Raw genomic sequence first — 21,711 nt, forward strand, 5'->3', positions numbered from 1 at the left:
TGGAATTTCAAAATTCATGTCTAGATGTGCCACACAGTAACAGAAAATCAGGGAAGTCTGGAAAAGTGATAGGCAAAATGGGATTACAAAAAATCCTAAACTGTTAACAAGTAAAACAAGTGTATTTGAAAAAAACCCAGTAAAGTATATATTAATTACATTTAACTTCCCCAAAACCTGCTATGTAATATACGTGAATTAGAAGGCAATCAAGATTACCTTTATTCAAAAAGGAGATAAATCAACTAACCATTGGTCAATGAATTTAGACTCAAGATTGAGAAAAAAACACCGGGCTTCGTTGCTTGGGAAGTCAGCAATGGAAAGGATGGAATTTAGTTGAGAAGATCAGCTTGCTTCTGTTAATCAGACCTGGATTTTCAATTGGAAAATAATTTTCCTAACAGAAGCAACAATCTTTGGGACTTCGTAACTTGTCAAAACTACCACTCAATCTCAAACCTTTTGTACCTTTGGTTAACCATCTCACTGTTATCCCATCTCATATCCTCCACATGTAAACATTTTATTCTTGTTGCTTTATTAATATTAATGTTCATGGAAACTTTGAATGTGCACTTATTAGTTCACACTGGGATTTCAATTTGCTCAATGTTTCTTTTCATGCCTAGCTCCACATATGGCAAATAGTCACCTGGAGAAATTATTGGAGGATCTGCAGCCCAGCCTCAGACAATACATTAATGGTGGGTGAGGAGAAAAAGATAAACATTGATTGCAGCATGTCCTGGGAAAGCTATCTATCTCAGGCAGCTGGAAAGGATAAGAAAAAGAAGGTCCTTTAAAAATGAGAGCAAAGATTACAAATATTTCAAAGAATATGGGGCAAAGCTTGACACATCACAAACATCCCTGTTGTTTAGTTTCCAATAGAAATACCTGTGCAATTAAAAAAAAACACGATTTACACAACATATAGATTATACCTTGAAATAAAACAGTCCCCATAAACAGTTCTTGAATGGATGTGCTGACCACTCTTATGTTTACAACACAAATAAAACAGTTATTTACCTTTGACATTGAAGATTCAACTGCCTTAACTGAGTCCTAGCAAGCCACCGGAGTTACATATTTAATTATTGCACTTATGGTAGAGGCAGGGTCGTTTCAACTGACTCCACATTTAAATGCAGAACTAAGGTTCAGAAAAGTTGTGGCAACAAATTTAATAAATCTTTAAATAGCTTCTCTTTTATGTGTGCATGGCATTAACTGTCATAAAAACCAATATGTTCACAAACATCCTACCAGGAAGGCAAAGTGCCATCTATATCTGATTTCACCAATATGTATTGCTAACAATGCAAATTCTTACTACCATCTCAGCAAACAGTTTCAAGGCAGTTTGCTGATAATAAACATTGCCTTTCTAATGCCAGCTAATTTCAGAAACAAATTTATAAAAGTATAATGTTGCTAATTCGGAATCATCATTCTAGGAAAAGGAAGATACAATAGGCACATTAGATTGCCAATACAAAAATACAAAAGGAGTGAATAGAGGATGCTATGATGCCTGGTTACAGAAAACACTTTTTTATATGGAGCAATCTATTCTCCTGAAACGTTTGAAGACTTTCACAGAAATCAGGTATTACAATCCATAACACTGTTTAAATTCTTCTTTCAGATTTGAAACCTTTCAGCTTACCTCTCCTCTCCTGTAACTGCCCAGTACTCAGTAGGTAACTCACTTGCAAATTACTGATTCACATACACAAATGCCTGAAGGCGTTGAAACTGCCAGGCTTTGAGCCATCTCACCTCAAAGTGATCCCTGTTTTGGATCATTTTCATTACTGCAATCCAGTCTTCCATTTCCTTACGGTTTTCAGCACACAAAATTAACTTTCGGAAAGGAGTAATTATCTACAAAAGTAAATAGTACATTTCAATTATCTTGGGGGTGATATTTGGTATTAGTGCAAAAACAGGCTACAAACTGTAAAAGATGCATAACATTCAATTTTTGTTTGTAATGCAATCGTCTGCTTACATTTCACTATATGAGCATGAACAATTAGTCTTTAAATGCCAGCAGATTAGCTCCATACAAAAGCCTTCCAGTGCAGCACCTCGAGAGGAAGATCGAGCTGGATCCCTGTTTGTTTGCTCAGTTAGCGACTGAAATGGCTAAATGATAAGGGAATATAAGATTGGTCTTGGTCAAGGAAGAGCAGCCCATTGGCATTCATTGTTATGCTTATTCTTGACAAATGGAATAATTTGGGTTTGGTGTCAGTACGGCTATTTTCAACCAACAGCCAATGTGTTCTGGACTAGGAGAAATGTTCTCACTAAAAGTCTTTGCCATAATCAAAACATCCAAAAATAGAGCAAGTTAAAAATAAATCACCGCCAACATCTGTTTGGGATTTCAGCATTTCACAAAAATAGAGAAGGCTTTCAAATATACTAATGAAACTATTTGAGGAATTAGCTGGAGCTCCAGCAGTTAATCCTGCACGGTGTGAATTCCAACAATCATCTCTGACAAAACTTTTCCCAGAATGAACTATGTAGTAATGTCTGTGGTCTTCTCATACTGATTGTGCTAACATCTCACTCAGACTTAAGCACGACTCACCTCTTGCTCATACTGTCAGCGTCTGCTAACCTTTCCATTGCACTGACAGGCTCTGCCCAACTATCCCTTAGTCCAATAGTCTTCCAGGTAAATGGTTCTGCAATTGCCTGTTTCTATTCTTATTTATTCTACTGTTGACAGAGGATAACCAGAAGCACACATGCTTTGCCTTGACCACTGGTATTTTTTACAAAGGATCTATCATTAGGTCCCTCATTATTTTTCATTAACATGCCATGTTTCTACTTGATGGAAAAAGTATTGCACCAGTTTCTGTATGCAAATCCAGCCTTGCCTTACCAACTCAAAAAATCGTGAACAAGTGAGTGACATTCAGTACAGGATGTGCAAAAATCTCCAATTAAATATCAAGAAACCTGTCTGAGGTCTCCACCACATACTGCGTTCCTCTGCTACTGATTCCATTCCTCTCCTTTTTTTAAAAAATCAAAAATATTTATTCAAACATTAAAATAGTATTTACAACACCATAAAACAAAACAGATCCCACCACCATAGTACAAGACAAAACAAATATACCAAGTAAACTACTAAACAACTACATTACAATTCTTGTCCAGGATCCACTCCTCTCCTTAGCAACTATAGTATTTAAAACTAAATCAGACAGCTTGCAGATGTTGGTGCCATATGTGACCTTAAGTTGAGTGGCATATCTTATACCTGCACGTATGTAAGAACACCAATTTCTACCTTGAGAACCAATCTTTGCATCAGCTCATCTGCTGTTCAGTCCTTATCAATGGCTTTGTTACCTAGTAGAACGACTGACTGGATTCAGTATTTCTATTACGCAAAAAAACCCCATCTAAAACTTAGTCGACTGTGCCTTAACTCTGAGTGTCATAGAGAAGGGAGAGTCATAGAGAGATGCAGCAGGGAAACAGGCCCTTCGGCCTATTTAGTCAATCATCCATTTACACTAATCCTACATTAATCCTATAATTATCCCTCTAGTACTGGCAACATCCTCGTAAATAATGTTGCAAACAGAAGTAACAAACCACGGGCAGTAATAAAATGGGACTTAAAGATTAAAATACAACTGGACTGCAGATGTTGGAAACCTAAATTAAGAACCAAAATTGGTGGAAATACTCAGTTGGTCAGGGGAAAGCTGTGGTAGAAAGTATGAACTTTTCAGATTGACAGCTCTTGATTAGAACTGAGAAGGAGAGACCAAAAAAAAACTTAGTAAGGGGCAGGGAGGATGACAATGTTCCTGACTGGGTAGTACCAGAGTGACCGATGGGAAATGCTGTTGAGCCAGCAAGATCCATCTCCTGTCACACAAATGGAAGCTAGAATCGCTTAGCTTTTGCAATGTCAGGTAGCCTCCATCATTCAGTGATCAAGTTCTGACAAGATTTTTATTGTACAGTTGAGTGACCTCAAGCTGAGTGTGACCATGAGCATTTCTGGAACCTCTGGCTCAGTTTGGGCCTCAGGGGGAGAGAAGTGAATTTTATGGTAGACACAAAATGCTGGAGTAACTCAGCGGGACAGGCAGCATCTCTGGAGAAGGAATGGGTGACGTTCGGTTTGAGACCCTTCTTCAGACAAATTTTTTAACAGTTTGCTCAAATTATCAGCCAATAAGAGACATTTTAACCAATTCAAGATAGAACAACTGTAATATTTTTATAATATCTAAAAAATGTTTCTAATTCAGGCTTCCTCCTAGATGATTGATATAGTAACCATATAACCATATAACAATTACAGCACGGAAACAGGCCATCTCGGCCCTACAAGTCCATGCCGAACAAATTTTTTTTTCCCCTTAGTCCCACCTGCCTGCACTCATACCATAACCCTCCATTCCCTTCTCATCCATATGCCAGGACAGTAGTCCATATGACAGGACATAGTAATGCTGGATGCCATTTTTAAATTTATTTTGGGATGGTTAGATTGATAATGCTTCATTCCAAAAGAGAGCACATTTAAGAGATACTAGACTACGTGGGACCTGTAGGGTCCCTGTCACACGGGAGGCCTGGTCCCCCAACGCAACCTGTTCCCCAACACAATATTCCACCACTCACCCGTACCCTCAACGCAACCCGTTCCCCCAACACAATATTCCACCACTCACACCTATCCCCCTCCATTCAAATCCACCCCTCCCTGTCCCTTTTTCTACCCCCTCTTCCCCTCCTTGCCCATCACCACAGACCCCTTCTACCCCCCTCCCTACCCCCCTGCATTCCACTACCCCTATAACCATATAACAATTACAGCACGGAAACAGGCCATCTCGACCCTTCTAGTCCGTGCCGAAACCATAATCTCCCCTAGTCCCATATACCTGCGCTCAGACCATAACCCTCCATTCCCTTCCCATCCATATAACTATCCAATTTATTTTTAAATGATAAAAAAAAAACGAACCTGCCTCCACCACCTTCACTGGAAGCTCATTCCACACAGCTACCACTCTCTGAGTAAAGAAGTTCCCCCTCATGTTACCCCTAAAACTTCAGTCCCTTAATTCTCATGTCATGTCCCCTTGTTTGAATCTTCCCTACTCTCAGTGGGAAAAGCTTTTCCACGTCAACTCTGTCTATCCCTCTCATCATTTTAAAAACCTCTATCAAGTCCCCCCTTAACCTTCTGCGCTCCAAAGAATAAAGCCCTAACTGGTTCAACCTTTCTCTGTAACTTAGTTGCTGAAACCCAGGCAACATTCTAGTAAATCTCCTCTGTACTCTCTCTATTTTGTTGACATCCTTCCTATAATTAGGCGACCAAAATTGTACACCATACTCCAGAATTGGCCTCACCAATGCCTTGTACAATTTTAACATTACATCCCAACTTCTATACTCAATGCTCTGATTTATAAAAGGCCAGCACACCAAAAGCTTTCTTTACCACCCTATCTACATGAGATTCCACTTTCAGGGAACTGTGCACAGTTATTCCCAGATCCCTCTGTTCACCTACATTCTTCAATTCCCTACCATTTACCATGCATGTACCCCTCTACCCAACTCCCTCCCCACTCTTTCCCCCTCCCTCCTCCTCTCTCTCCCCTCTCCCTCTGTCACCCCCTCTCTCTCCCCCTCCCACCCTCATCCCTCTCTCCTCTTCCCTCCCTCATCCCTCTCTCCCCCTCCCACCCTCATCCCTCTCCTCCTCTTCCCTCCCTCATCCCTCTCTCCCCCTCCCACCCTCATCCCTCTCTCTTCCTCATCCCTCATCCCCCCTCCCCCACCCCTCCCTCTCCCTCTCTCCCCCCCCCCTGTCCGTCTTCTCTCCACACCCCCCCCCCCCCCCCCCCCGTGCTGTGGGCCGGGCTGCGGCGATCCTTCTCTCCGTGTGACGTTGCGGTGCCTGTCCTGGAACCCGCGGTATCCCTAGCCAGCCGGTAGACCGTGGGGCTCAGCGCTTTTACAATATACCATCGATAACTTTTACACTATACCGTCGATCGGAACAAAACTTGTTGCACTCGCAGCACTGGAGAATGGTGAGTAAAGGGGCAAAAATTGCTGTGTTATTGCGTCCCGTTTTTGCACAAATAGAAAAACCCCGCAAACTGGAAGAGCACAAGATCCGAGTTTTAGTTATGTATAGATTACCCAGAGTATCCAGGTCAATCAGTTATGAAACAAAATAATTCTATAAGCAACCGTGAAGACAGATTATATGACCTTCTCCATAGATCATTGTTCAGTGTAATTCATCCATTCTTCAGTGCGCAGAATGATTACCTGCTGAACTTGGCACTCATCAATATTGTGGAAAGGCAAATACTGTGCTTGTAATTAAAAGGCGGGTGAGAGATAGATGGCAAATGGGATGATCTAACTTTCAGCAAAGTGTAAAAATAACATGACAATGATATTAAAGGTCATTTACTATCCTAACATTAACCAAGACAAGAACAAGTGTTTCCTCCCCTCCCCTTATAACATTATGAAAGCACTGTTCCATCTGCTAATATAGCTGAACTTTTACATGTGCCATTTTCCCTATCCAAAATGTACAATTTATTCAATTTCTCCCCATTTACAATCTATTGATCCATGCCCCCGTGCAATTATGTCAATTCTAATCCCTTGAGTATTAATGTGTCAACAGCCTATTGTGTGCCACTCTATCAAATGTCTTATGAAAATCCATATTCGACGGAGCTGATGTGGAAAGGGTCAGCAGCATGAAGTTCTTAGGACTACATCTGTCTGATGACCTGACGTCCACGGCCAACACCACAGCTCTGGTCAAGAGAGCCCAGCAGCGACTTCACCCTCTCCGAAGACTACGGAAAGCAGGCCTCCCCACCACACATCTACGGACTTTTTATAGGGGGACTGTCGAGAGCACACTGACATACGGCATCACTTCCTGGTTCGGGAGCTGCAAGGCGTACGAACGGCACCAACTGGACAGGATAGTGAAGACCGCAAGCAGGATTATTGGTGCTCCACTCCCCTTCCTGCTGGACATATACAAGAAGAGATGTATCAACAGAGCCATCTCCATCATCAAAGACCCTTACCACCCATCGCATGACTTTTTCTCCATCCTCCCATCTGGGAAGAGGTACAGGAGCATTAGCTGCAAAACCAGCAGGATGCTCCTCAGCTTCTTCCCACAGGCTATAAGACTGTTAAATGAACTTTCCCCCCTGCCAAGTATCGCGCACAAACCCCCCACACTGCAGCAGAGCCACTGTTGTGCCGCTGCCGGTCGGAACGGCTGTTGAATGTTTATTAGAGGGTTAAATTTGTTCATGACATGTATTTTTTAATTTTAATTCCTATTTATTTTGTAATGGAAACTGAATGGACACTGGTTGAGCAACGTTTTTTTTGTTTCCTCTGGGTATGCGAATACTCAGGAAATGACAATAAAGATTTACAATTACAATTTACATATACACTACTTTTGTTCAACCTTAACAGTGTGTAGAACAATCCAGGATAGGTGATTGTTTTACAAATTATCTCAATTCTACAGGCATTGCTGGTCCTTTCAATTTCTTCCAAACACATTCGGTCCTGTCCAATAAAAGTTTAGTTTAGTTTAGAGATACAGCGTGGAAACAGATCCTTCAGTCCACTGAGTCTGCGTCGACCAACCTGTACACCAATTCCATCTTACACACAAGGGACAATTTACAGAACCTAATTAATCTACAAACCTGCACGGGAGGAAACTAAAGAAAACCCATATGATCACAGGGAGAATGTACAAACTCCTTATAGACAGCACCCTTAGCAGGATCAGACCCGTGTTTCTGGCGCTGTAAGGCAGCAACTCTACCAACTGTTCCACCCTAAAAAGCTAATAGAAATTCTAGTACTTCACATCTTGATTAGGCAGCTTACAACTAACTTCCAGACTCAATGCTCTCAATAATTTTGGATCATAATCACTGCTCTTTTATTAATAGCAGATATAGTAATAATTTTGCTGTTCTAATCTGCGGCTCCTCCAAACATATCTTTCATTTCTTCAGCTCATTCCTGCTTCCTTTTGTCTCGTAACATCATCTGACTTGCACATAAGTTTATATGTTTTGTGCGCTTATCTAATTTTCTTTTGTATGTTTGTTTCCATTCTGTATTGCTAAAACTAAAATCAAATGTCTTCCATCCCATTAAGAACTCTAACAAGGCCCCTGAGTGGCTTGATGGTTGTCTAGTCTGGATCACATAGCATCCAGGGTGAGATATACAATTGGCTTGGTGGAAGGAGCCAGAGGGGGGTAGTGGTGGCATACCATGACATTTCTAGTCGCCCAGCTATTGGAAGGATGCCATTACGCTGGAAAAGGTGCAGAAAAGATTCATGCAGATGTTACTGGGATTGGGGGAGGGACGAAGGGCTTGGCCTTATAAAGAAAGGCTGGATAGGATGTGGTATTTTTTCCCTGGAGCTTTTTCCCTGGAGGTACATGAAATCATGAGTGGCAGGGGGATGGTCAGTCTATTTTCCAGGATAGACTAGTCTAAAACTGGAGGATATAGATTTAAGATAAGAGAGGAAAAAATGTAAAAGAAACCCAAGGGCTAATTTTTTTCACAGATGGTAGTAGGTATATGGAAAAGCTGGCAAAGATGTAAAGGCAGGCAGAACTACAATATTTGAAATACTTGACCAGAGAAACTTGACAGAAAAATTTAAAGATATATGGGCCACATGCAGATAAATGGAACGAGCCTATAGAGACATTTTGGTCAGTATGGACAAGTTGGCATGAAGAGCCTATTTCCATGCTTTATGACTCTATAGACCCTTTCTATTGACCCATTCCATTTCTCTGCCCCTGCATACATATAAAACCTTGTACACCTCCAACGTCCTGCAGTTTTGACAAGTGGTCATTACCCGGAAGCTCAACTTTGCTTCATCCTCCATAGATACTCTCTGACCACTTATTTTCAGAAATCTGCTTTTTTTTGTTGAAGGGTAATTTGCCCTTGTTGTTCTTGCACAATATTCTATCCATTCTCAATAACATAATCAGCAATGAAAATCAAGTTCTGATGAAAGGTCTTTGACCTGACATGTTAGTTGGTTTATCCTTCCACAGCTGCTGGTTGACTGGATGAGTTCTTCCAGCAGTTCTGTTTTACTATAACTTAATCAACTGTGCCAGGTTAAAAAGGATCCCTAGACCCTGTGGCAAAAGCTGGCAGAATCTGCAGAGCACCTCAATGAGTTGTCAATGCTAACATTTTCATAATGTTATTTCTCTCTTTGCACGCTTAGCGGTTTTTAACATTCACAGCTTATAGCTTGAATCATGGTCACATTTAGTATACTTAACCAAGTGGAAAGGATATTTCTTCATATCGGAAGTAAGTTTGATCACTGACCTAAAGATTATATCAGTGCAAAAGTTATATTTAGCATGACACCGGTAAGTATACGTGTGACTGCAAGCCACTTATCTGTATCTTCTTTTGCTTACATCCTCCAACAAACCGCATCCAAAATCACACCATAAATGAATATACTCACGTTTTCCATTCAAATGTTTTTCAGAGCAATCAATCTAACATTATAGATTCTACCTGTTACCATACAATCCTAACCCCACAGGAAAGTCAGAGAAGAACTCAGACTCTTCATCACTTTCTTAAATGAGCAACCTATTAAACTGAAACTACATACCCTAAGATCTATATTCCCTCATTGGGGAAACATTTGCACACCATCTCCCTCATCAAGTCTCCTTGAATCTTTTTTAAGGAACAAACATGGCCCCATCTACTCAACAATTTCCTATACAACAACCCATTCATCACAGGAATCAACTTCAAGAAACTTCTCTGAACTAGTTCCAATGCAAGTATATTCCTCTCTCAGCAAGGAGATCAAAATTCTACATAATAACTCGGTGCGCTATTTATCAATACCATGTTTGGTCATACTTTCCCACTTTTCTATTCCATTCTCTATGCAATAAAGGCCAACATTTCTAAATAGTTGATGCAGCTCTATGTTAACTTTTAAAGTTTCATGTGGTTTCCTGCAGAAAGTGAGTCACCTCCTGACATTCCTAAATCTTTCCATCATCAGTCAGAAGCACTAAAGAATACTTTCCACTTGCCTGAATGAGATAAGTTCCAGAATTTCTCAAGAAGCGTGACGTGAATCACTTTGTTCCTCATACATCACTGTATACATGGATTCCCTGTATTATCAGCGCATAAACGTTTAAGAGCCTAATGCCTACAAATCGCATTGAAGATATTTGCTGAGATTACTAATAATATCTTCAATCCTGTAGTCTATACCAACAAGTAGCGGAAGATCAAAAGGAATATAAAAATACCCTCGCCTACAGATTCTCCTCTAAGTCACTCAACATCCTGATTTGCAAATATATCTCTCCTGTCCTTCATTCTCAATGGGTCTAAATCCTGGAACTGCCAAGCTAACAATACTTTGGGAGTACCTCCAATAGAAACATCATAAAGGTTCAAACAGTTAGCGCACCATCAGCTCAAAAGCAAATGGGATGGGTGATATATATTGGCCTTACCTATGACATCCAGATCAGAAAAACTGAATCATGAAAAAGTACAAAGATATCCCTCTGTATAGGAACAATATGTGGTTTATTTCCTTTAAGACAATGTTCTATTCTTCCTACTGTTGAGGATAATCTCACATTTCCCCAAATTACACTAATACCAGATCCAAAAGTCACCTCCAACACAGAGACCAGCTCAGGTCCAAAATGAAGCACAATTCAGATCAAAATACACTCACCTGAATAACTAACTGTTCAAAAGCTGTCTGCCTTAAAGCTTGCCTGTATAGCCAAGTATAGTCCAAACATTCACTAGCTGATCATCAACCTTATAACTAGAGCTGAAAAAGTACGGATGACAGTGTGCTTTCATTTAGTTCACGGAGGTATGTATGAGAGCAATAATGCAATACTGCATTCCTACTTGGTTGAAACCAGTGAGAATTGATGGGAATCAATGCTGTGCTGCGGTCCGAATAAATGATTAGTAAACGCATCAAATATCCGGTTCTTATCACCCTTTACCTCTGACGGTTTCTCTTTTGAATAGAATGCAAGAATCAAATGAATCGAAAGCACAGATAAAACCAAACCCCGGTAATTCAACGCACCGGACTCAACCTTGGCTCTGATGTAGTGACTGATAAGCACCAAACCCTTTCTCATTTATTTTTGATTCTGGGTTTGTTAACAGCAGGTTAATCATGATGTACTGTTTTATTATAGTGAGCAAATTATTCAGTCCTTTGAGCCTCCTTTGCCTTAATAGGTCACCTGTAATGCATTATCATTTTCCCACCTTGGAATCGCACAATGTTAGAGCACAAGACACCATACATTGCTGGTCATAACTCCTTGAGAATTAATTACACCATCATGCTCTTTTCCTGCGCCTTTGTAATTTAATCCTCAAATATTTAATCAAATTCTCTTTTGAAAGTTACCATTGAATTTTCTTCTGACATTCTTTCACCCAATGCATTCATGATCGTAACAACTTTTGTGCAAAACAATCTACCTTTATTTCATAATCTTTGACATCCTTCTCTTAAGAGAATCTATCAATCTCAGTCCTGTAAACCTAAATTATCTCATCAACATCTATGGCCTATATCTATTTTAGAATTCTATTTCAGTGCCTCTAGAAAAAGTACTTGCTAATTATCCTTCTAAATGATTTTGCTGTAATTTAAGATTCCCTCGCATTCTGATTCCCTCACTGGAGGAAATCGTTTGTTTGCAGTTATGCTATCAAATCTTTTTGTTATTTAAACATCTCATCCTATCACCATTCTTCTAAATTCAACTGAACACGAGTTTATGCAACGTGTTCTTGTGATTTAACTCTCTCAGCCCTGGATTTATTATACATCGTTTTAGCCTCAACAAAAAACAAATAACTTCTGCAACAATACAGGTCTGATATTGTGCGATAAACAGTCAATGTTAGGAATGGGCACAGCCTGAACAATACAGGTGAAACCAGTTCCGATGTTATTGAATACCAGAAGAGCCAGAGGGTCTGTATGGTTTATCAGTATAACCCATTCTAATACTTCCCTGTATAACAGACTGCTTATGATGCTTCAACTAAGCTCACAAAATACCTGAGCACAATGTGTCATTTTTCCTTAGGTAATAAACCTTGGAGAACTGCTTCCCTTTAACTCTGTCCTTTTGTGTACGTCCCACTTTGATACCACTACCAGTGGCAGTTGTGCCTTCAGTTCACTTTCTGTCTCTCCATCTTCCTCTCCTATAAGAAATTTCTAATGAAATGGTTTATAATTTATTACATTTCCATGGGGCTCCGAAGTAAACCTAAGTTTTTGCTGAAAGCAATCAGCACTTTTTTTGAATAATTATTTCACTAAAAGTAACACAACTTTCTTTCTAAAACTGCCTTGTTTCATAGCTGAATCCCAAATCGGCATCATCTTTATCTAAAATTCCTTCCATTCTTTATTGTCTTAACTTTTCTCTCCAAGTTTTCATTGCATTAATATCTTGCCTTGTCTATTTCTGTATCAGTTATATTTCAAGTCAAGAGTCAAGCGTCAAGAGTGTTTTATTGTCATGTCCCACATAGAACAATCAAATTTTTACTTGCTGCAGTACAAAATAATATGCAAACATAGTATGATATGATAAACGAGAGAGAAAAGAAAAGCTCAGTGTGTTGTAATAAAAGCTTAGTGTGTATATTTTTAATATTTAAACATATATTTTCACCTGCCTTTTCCTGACTGTTAAAATCTCCCGAATCTTTCAGTTTTGAATAGTTTGTACTCAAACCAACAATTTGTCATTCTTTCTGCAGACATTGACTGTTCCTTTCTCTGTTATAACACAGTCCATTTCACGTCTGCATATGCAATATTTTCACCTTTTATTGCTTTTCCTTTAGTTACTCCAGAGATTTGCCACTTGTTACAAAGGATTTTATTTTTTTTAATATGTAGGCATAGGCTCAAAGTAATACCCTAAGCCTGATCTATTTTCTTCCTTTTAATCTAACGCCTCATTTTTATGATGCATCTTTGACAACATGCCTTATTATCTTGATTTCTACAAAATTGGACATTAAGGATGAAAACGGACACAATCTAATTCACAAGGTCGAATCAAGCCTTTTCTGTCCTTCCCTTTTGCACAATATATTAAGGCTTCATATTTTAAATCCATTATTACCTGGCATTTAACTTAGAAAATATAGTCTCAGGAACTGAAAAAAAGTTATGTTTTCAATATGCTCTTGCAATATACAAAGAGATGAACCTGTGCCTGTATGGTTGTTAAAATAAGTTTAAAAATTAACTCTGTTTGAAAACTAATACCTAAAAAACTGTCATGGTCAATAGTATTCTTGAACAACCTCATTCCAAAAATACCACCACACCAGATAAATGAACAAAATAATGCAATCCTCCTTCTGGGTTACTTCTGACACGTCACAGAAAGGTAGGAATGCTTTATATATGTGTAGGGCCTAAATAACGAATGGAGATAAGCTGAGAACTGAAATGTACAAATGGGTAGGGAAAATAATGACCCAAAAGAGACCAGATGTAACTGAGATAAAGAAAAAGAAAGATAACCAGAAATTAAATTTCACCCTTTCTTCATCTGCTAAACCTGCATTCAAAATTCCAGGGAGGAAAGCATGAAATTAGCCCCAAAGACAATGTAACATCATGGTGTATACCCCGAAACATATGCCAAACCTTTGCTAACTCCCAAAGAAGTCTTCATAAATTCAGGTTCAAGTTTTCACCTAGAAATGATTGGTTAATCTGCATTGGGTTAACTTGATTTACGTGAAAATTTTAAATATAAACGAGTGCCACATGATCTATTTCCCATGGCTACAGTGTTATAAACCTAAGCCTGTGCAGCTTAAAGAAACATTATCTTGGAGAGTAATTACATTAGCCAAATTATGCCAGGGCAAAGAAAGTAAATGCTGATAGGAGTTCACATGGAATTGCTTTATTAACTTTAATTTTGGGAGCACTGGAGCTTCCTATCTCTGTGGTTCTTGTTTGGTTTATGTCGTTAAATTGCCTTAAAGTGGTATGGACGTGCATTTTTAAAAACTCAAACTTGATCAAATACAGCTTGATATGTACTATAATATTACAACCTTTAGCCCGGAAGAACAAGTCAAGCTATTTGTCTTAATTCTTTATATTGATTTTTGCTTTAATTTATTGTTTGAAGTGAACATGTTTTGATGAGCCCTACACATTCTGATTGCCACAACATGCATGCCAAATGCACCTTCAAAATTACACAATCAAATCATTAACATGTTAAATCATTGCATAATCTAAATTTAAACAACTCTATACAAGGAACTGCAGGCTTTTTAAGTAAGATTTTAAAAAAATTATGTAAGATTAAAAAATGTATGTATGGAACGAACTGCCAGAGGAGGTCGTTGAGGCAGGGACTATCGCAATGTTTAAGAAACAATTAGATGGGTACATGGACAGGACATGTTTGGAGGGATATGGGCCAAATGCAGGCAGGTGGGACTAGTACAGATAGGACACGTTGGCCGGTGTGGGCTAGTTGAGTTGACGCACGCTGTATGACTCTATGACTATAATCAAAATAGTTTGGGTGTTAATCAAGGTTCTACAGAAAAGCCCATACTCAATGATTTTGGTGGCAGATGCTGCCTGTCCCGCTGAGTTACTCCAGCATTTTGTGTCTACCTGCAAATTAATTGACAATGAAAAGCAATCCATCACCTTTGCCTTATCCTGCTAGCAAATAGCTAGACAGCTCAGCATAATTGAGGATCCAGGATTAAACTGACAAGAGTCTCCAGTTGTCATATCAGATTCCTTTGGCACACCCAGTATGTCATGTTTTATTGTAAAACAAAATGCCACAGTTAAAACTATTTTGTAAATATATAAAAATAGAAATCTAGTTATTTTCAGCTTGCATTTTGACCGGCAGTAAAAAGGAGTGGTTACTAATTCAGAAAAAAAAGGAAACTTCAAAAACAAAACTACTGGAGCAACTCAGGCAACTAAGGGATATTTTAGGCTGACATTTGGGTTGAGACCCCCTGTATCAGGACTTTGACTATCACAACATTGCAGATTACTTTGCCTCCACAGTTGCTACCTGATCTGTAAAGTTCCTCCAGCAGTTTATTTTTCTAATCCAGATTGCAGCAGTCTCTTTGTGTCATTTTCAAAACCAATACTAGCTTCCAATTAATAAATCGACTTCCCAAAATGAATTTAAGAAGAGAAACTAATTAGTAATTGAACATTAAAACAATTAATTAATTCCAGGAATATCAATTATGTTTAGGTTGATTAGATAAGTAAAATAGAAAGTGGGCCCTTTGTGGTCTTGCCCTCGATGTAATTAGCAGGCAACTGTTAATCTGCCAGAGTACGCAAATTGACTGCTGTCAACAATAAACAGCTTCTTTGTTTAGAAATAGTAAAATAGTAAATGACAGCTCCTCGGCCAATATTCATGTAAACATCAGTGTGACAGTGCCTTAATAGTGGTATGTTCATGGCTATTCAAACTCAAAGTATCCAATTTCATCCATTCACGCCTTGCATTCACTGCAACTCAACTAAAAACGGACATAATTCCCAGCTCAGGATCAAAACAGCAAATTAATTTAATCTCTTTTTCCTTCAATACTTAAAATAAATTCAAAAAGGTTTCCCACCTTAATAGCCGAAAATGGAAAAAAAATTCCACTTCCCCTCTTCATCTGACTACTCAGTTTTACTCTGCAGTGAGCTCACAGCCTCTTTAGTTCAGAGGCCAGGTGTCAGCCATTGAATTGCAACCAAGGCCATTAAGAAACATAAAAATGGCAATGAAAGTATGGAATTCCCTCCTATGAAAAGTTAATAAGCCCATGGATGAATGAAACATTTTAAAATTAAGACTGATAGACCTTGTTTGACAACATTTTTCTCATAGAGAGTGGTGAGTCTGTGGAATTCTCTGCCTCAAAGGGCGGTGGAGGCAATGTTCTCTGGATGCTTTCAAGAGAGAGCTAGATAGGGCTCTTAAAAATAGCGGAGTCAGGGGATATGGGGGGAAGGCAGGAACGGGATACTGATTGGGGATGATCAGCCATGATCACATTGAATGGCGGTGCTGACTCAAAGGGCCGAATGGCCTACTCCTTGCACCTATTGTCTATTATAAAGGGGCATTGGACAAGGTAAGCCACAATCTATGGGGGGGGAACAGACGTGGGGCCGCCTGCTGCCACATGTGGCGGCAGGCAGAAGATAGGACTGTTCAGTGGACTTTTGTAACTTTGTCGGTGCCAGGCACGTGGCAACTATTGTGTGCTGCCCAGGTGAGGTCTGCTGTACGATTTGTATGCAAAACAAACCATTTCACTGTACCAAGCTACATGTAAAGCATAATTGAATCACAACTAAAAATGTTTTGAGGTTCTGATTCAACACAAGCTTCCAAGCATCCGGGCTCAGCATGGTTCTTCCAGATTGGGACTAGGTGGGCTGGTTATATAAATTCTGAGTAAGGGGATCCATCCAGTACACATTCCTGTGCTTCAAATGAGGAGGACTGGTAGTGTTAATCCATTTTTCACAACAAGATTAGCATAATCGATGAATGCCAGTCAGTTAGCCAAAGCTTCTAGCTGCCTGTCCCTTTGATTTCCTCAATCAGTCCCACACAAACCTGTCTCTCCTACATTGATTGGCCTGATATTAAGTTATTTGCCCTGAAATGATAATGCTGATTCCCTCTCTAATGACAAAATATTTCCAGAATTTTTGTTTTGTTTTGTTCTCCGAATTATAGCAGAACTATAATCCTGGATCCATCAGTTTCTTCAATGCAGTGTTATACGGTCACAAACTCCTACTTTACAGTACAGTAACAGATCTGTACTCTTCAGAAATTCAGAAAGTGTTAAACATTGACAGACCTGCACCAATAAATTCACTTGTTTAATATTATATTGTGAATCCTACCCCTATCAGTACATCGCAACAGCAGTTTAGACCTGCAATCACCAGGACGTTAGTTCCAAAGATCTCATTTGTACATCTTAAGTTTGACACAGAGTATCCTGAATTGTGTTTCCAGTAGTTTCCATACTTACAGTTAATAAAATGTTGCCTCGCTTGTTCTAATTTTGTTGAAATCCCTGTAACATTTGTGGTTCAAACTGGGAGAGGGGAACCAAAGGTTTGACTGGTATATGTTCATACCTGATGCAGGGTGTTGTTTTAAAATGACAAAAAGTAAAATTTCGAACACGAGGAAAACAAAATGAATATCTTTGAACTTTAATGGATCCCCTCAGCTCAGTATAAGTCATCCTGTATTAACTCCAAGCAGCGTTTACTTTAATCTTAAGCTAGGATCTTTATAAGAATTGCACCTGGAGTTTCAGCAGGAAAAGAACTTTTCGGAGCAGTTTATATATTTCACATCGTCAAGTCAAGTCAAGTGTCAAGAGTCATCGTAACTATCTAACTCTAGTTCTAAGCATTCATCTTTTGACGGACAAGGAAAAAACACTTCAGCCCAAGAGCAATGAAAGAAACACATAAGAACACATTTTGAAAGAGTCAAGTAAATACTCAGCCCCTAAAGGGTTAGTAAATCTCGTGGTTAAAAATGCAAAGCTTCACTTACTGCTGACGTTTCACAGGATGCACCATCATGGACTGGGTTTAAAATCTGAGAGAGCTCAGCACTCAGGCCTTCTCTATCTTATGTATCATTCTAAAATGGTCATATTACTACTGGAGGAAATCCTTTCACAAATGTGAAATGTAAACGCCTTGTGCACCTCAGACTTAGCAGTAATCATACAGCGGCAGTTATACAACACAACCAGCGAGATGGCAGAAGTTCCTGCATCACTTAGGGAACTCTAATGCCTTCGACACCCTGTTTGACTGTGGCTCTCTGACTGTGTGACTAATACACACATCCTGCTGTGGGAGAGCCAATCCTGTGGTGAAAAGCTACTCCCGTGGAGCTCCAAACAGTGGCACCAGGAAGATCTGAGGTACTTCAAATTCCTGACTATCTTTAAACCACACCCTTCACAGAAATGAGGAAGGTCTGTTGGAGACAAACAGACTAAAATAGTACAGAGCCCACAGGGAATGCCCTGCAGCGGAACTGACCCATTCAGAACTCCAAAGGACAAATTGTACTGCTCCTCCAACTTTTTAACACTGTCATTGCTGGGAATGGTGGGACAATTTAAACCTAACTTGTGTGAGAAACTCATAGAACCTTGTCATTTGTTTGAAAATACCTTTCAGAAGAATCAACAAAAGAACTCCTGCTATGTAGAGAATTTTTTTTTCTATTATGCTAAAAGCTGTGGCACTCAGAATTTAAGGAATCTACATTGAACTAAGATCTGTGCTGGTGCTGATGTTTCCAAATTCAACCACTTTCTTCTTCAGCAAGTAATGATACCATAAGCTAAAGACATGATATCTTATTTACATCTACATTTTACACTTAATTTCACTGGCTGAGGATAAGCCCCTTAACTGTGGTGGAACTGTTGCTGTTGTCCATTTTGGTAAGGCAGCTTCCAAGTACTGAATTCATGTTATGTATTTATGAGAATTGATTATGGAGTCATAGAGTCATAAAGCATGGAAACAGGCCATTCGGTCCAACTTGCCCATGCCGACCCATTTACACTAGTCCCACCGGCCTGCATTTGACCGATATCCATCTAATCATTTCCTATCCCTATATCTTTCCAAATGTCTTCTAAAGGCTGTTATAGTACCTGCCTCAACAACCTCCTCTGGCAACTCATTCCATATGCCCACCACCCTCAGTGTGGAAGAAGTTGCCGCTCAAGTTTCTATCACTTTTTCCCTCTCACCTTAAACCTACGTGGTTTTGGTTCTTGATTCCCCTACTCTGGGTAAAAGACTGTGCATCCCTATCTATTCCCTTCATGATCTTATATACTTCCAACAAATCGCCCTCATCCTCCTGCATTCTGAGGAATAAAGTTTTAGACTGCCCAACCTCTCCCGATAGCTCAGGTCCTCAGGTCCTGGCAACATCCGTGCAAATCTTCCCTGCCCTCATCCTTGTAGCAGAATGACCAAAACTGAACACAATACTCCAAATGTGGCCTCAACAACTTCTTGGACGACTGTAACATAACATTATGGTACCGACAAATGTTATTGATTTTCATAATTTACACATCAGGGAAATTATGATCTACTCAGCATACTTCCAATGGAGCAGCGAAAATGCATCAAACAACTATTTTTTGAAGTGCATACATAATGCATGTTCACAGAATAAGCAGGTTGGCGAGCATTTAGGTAGGCAGTGTGTGTGTGTGTGTGTGTTTGTGTGTCTGTGTGTGTGCTGAGTGAGAGGCGGAGGCGAGAGAAAGGGGGAGTGGGCGGAGAAGAGGCAGGGGGAGGGGATGGGGAGAGGGTGGTGATGGAGGAGGGGTGAGAGAAGGTGAAGGGGAGGGTGAGGGCAAAGGGGGTGAGGGTTAAGGAGGAGGGGGGGAGAAGGAGGGAGGGATGGAAGGAGGGAGGGAAAGGAGGGGAAGCAGAGAGGGGTGGAAGGAGGGAGGGAGGCAAAGAAGGAAGGAGGGGAAGGGAGAGATTTTCTGTAAATTGCTGGACAGGGTACGTAACTTAAAAAAAAAACTAAGTGAAGCAGGTATGCTGGCCTGTCGTACAACACATTTGCAGATATACGGGATAGGCTGATTCAGTTTCAATATATTTATAGCTCAATCCTAAAAAATGTGCAATCAATTTGCTGCATGTGGGAGGCTTGGATTAAGATCAGCATGAACTGCAAATATAATAGCTAACTTAGAAATCTTGTCATCACACTCCCATTTGATAAATTGTTGAGTAAGATAACTAAAATGAACAAAGAGCATGCATATAAACTGAGGAAGAAATTTTTGAAACAGTAAATGCTTGTTTGCAAGAAAAAGATTAAAGGATCTGTATGTCAATATGAGTGATTTAGGCTGCACATCACATAGTGCACCTGATCATTGATGAAAAGGGATCCTTGATAAGAACCACTAAATATAATTTAGTATCGTTTAAAGAGATCAAATACTATATACTGAACTGATTCTGTGCTAGATAAGTCCAATATCAACCTCCATTTCAAATGTTTATCCGGTTGTCTGGTTAAAAATTAATGGGAAGGCTCAACTATTGAGGAAGAGGATGAGTTAAGAGTGTTAAGGGTTGAGAAGGAGACAGGATGCAGAGACAGAAGGGTTGAGAAAGCATAACTGAGGGTGGGAGAGAATTAAGAGCAAACATAGTGAGGACTCAGGCGTTGGTGGAAGACAGCTTGGTCAAGTGCACAATTTTTTGTCTGTCAGTGGTTAGAATGTGCGTGCGACTGTGTGTGTATTTGTCTATGTGTGTCCATATGTGCCTACAATGTGTGATAAGTTAGTGTAGCAAAGCCATTGAACCAAGACCTGACTCTGGTAAATCCTTTTGCAGGTTGGTGTGCAAAGTCCACACATATCGAGGGAAATTTTGAAATCTTCCACTTCTTAAAATATTGGAGCAAGAATAGTCCTCCTCAACTCGAAGTGACTGTGTAAGAAGTCTATCTTTGAGAGAAAATCTTCTCTGACCTCATAAGAGCACATAAAATTGAAAACTGATGATTATTCATCATTTATTTTGGCAAGGAAATAACGTCTACAGCCTGTCATTGAAGTTCTGCAAAGGGGCATTAAAATATAGGAGGTTCTTAATGACAATCAAAATAAGATTATTTTTTTTAAAGAGATGGTAAAATACTAGGGTGCAGCATGTATTAAATTTAAACTCCTATTATTTAATTACCAAATTTACTCTAATGATTTAAACAATTAAACTGCATCTTTTTTTTTGGACTGCCGAAAATTACTGAGCTATATGTTGAAACAATCAATTTTCTTTCTTCTTTTTTGTTTAGTAACCTTAGTTGGACTTGTCAATACTCATTTAAGAGTATGATTATATAAGTTATTGAAAGCATGCAAAATAAGCCAAGTGGCAGTCTCTCCAGGGAATCTGGGATCAGTACCAAAGGACAATCAGAACAGTCCAGGTTTACAACAAGAAAGAGCTGTTGAATACAAAGCTCTCATCAGCTATACAGTAAAAAAGAGAAAGATATTTTGGATTATGAAAGAAAAACCAGAAACACAGCAAATCAGTTCTGAAAGGTATAAGTACTAACTTCTGTGATGTGCTTCCTTCAGATTTATATTAAAATACAAAAACTTCATCGCATTTTTTGTATTTTCTAGGCTACATGCTGCTTTTTGTCAAGTCAATAGCAATCAGCTCATTGCAGATGACAAACTTTGAATTTCAGTTCATTTGGGATTTTTGTATTTGCATTTAAATAACACATTTACCTCTTATTATTTTGTGCCATTGGCAATTATTTTGTGCCATTGCTTCTAGTCTATTAGAATCTGTGCTACATGTATACACTGTGTTTAAATATCTCAGAAATAATTCATTACTATCCACTTTTTTGTCCTGAGGCAAATAGACTTCAT

General features: G+C 39.3%; 1 protein-coding gene across 6 annotated transcripts in view; it reads right to left on the reverse strand.

The window, feature by feature from the left end:
- Positions 1–21,711, reverse strand: part of LOC129703558 (diacylglycerol kinase delta-like) — a 121,551-nt gene that overhangs the window by 58,753 nt on the left and 41,087 nt on the right. For 4 of the 6 annotated variants that reach the window (XM_055646134.1, XM_055646133.1, XM_055646136.1 and 1 more), the window contains exon 4: positions 1,789–1,893. In XM_055646134.1, coding sequence (XP_055502109.1) covers positions 1,789–1,893 — 105 coding nt within the window. Of the gene's footprint in view, positions 1–655; positions 775–1,788; positions 1,894–17,801; positions 18,274–21,711 lie in introns of those variants that run through there. The other 2 variants (XM_055646137.1, XM_055646138.1) reach the window with 2 other exon arrangements.

This window comes from Leucoraja erinacea, chromosome 14 (genome assembly GCF_028641065.1).
Source record: "Leucoraja erinacea ecotype New England chromosome 14, Leri_hhj_1, whole genome shotgun sequence".
In the NCBI taxonomy this organism is placed as follows: domain Eukaryota; kingdom Metazoa; phylum Chordata; class Chondrichthyes; order Rajiformes; family Rajidae; genus Leucoraja; species Leucoraja erinaceus.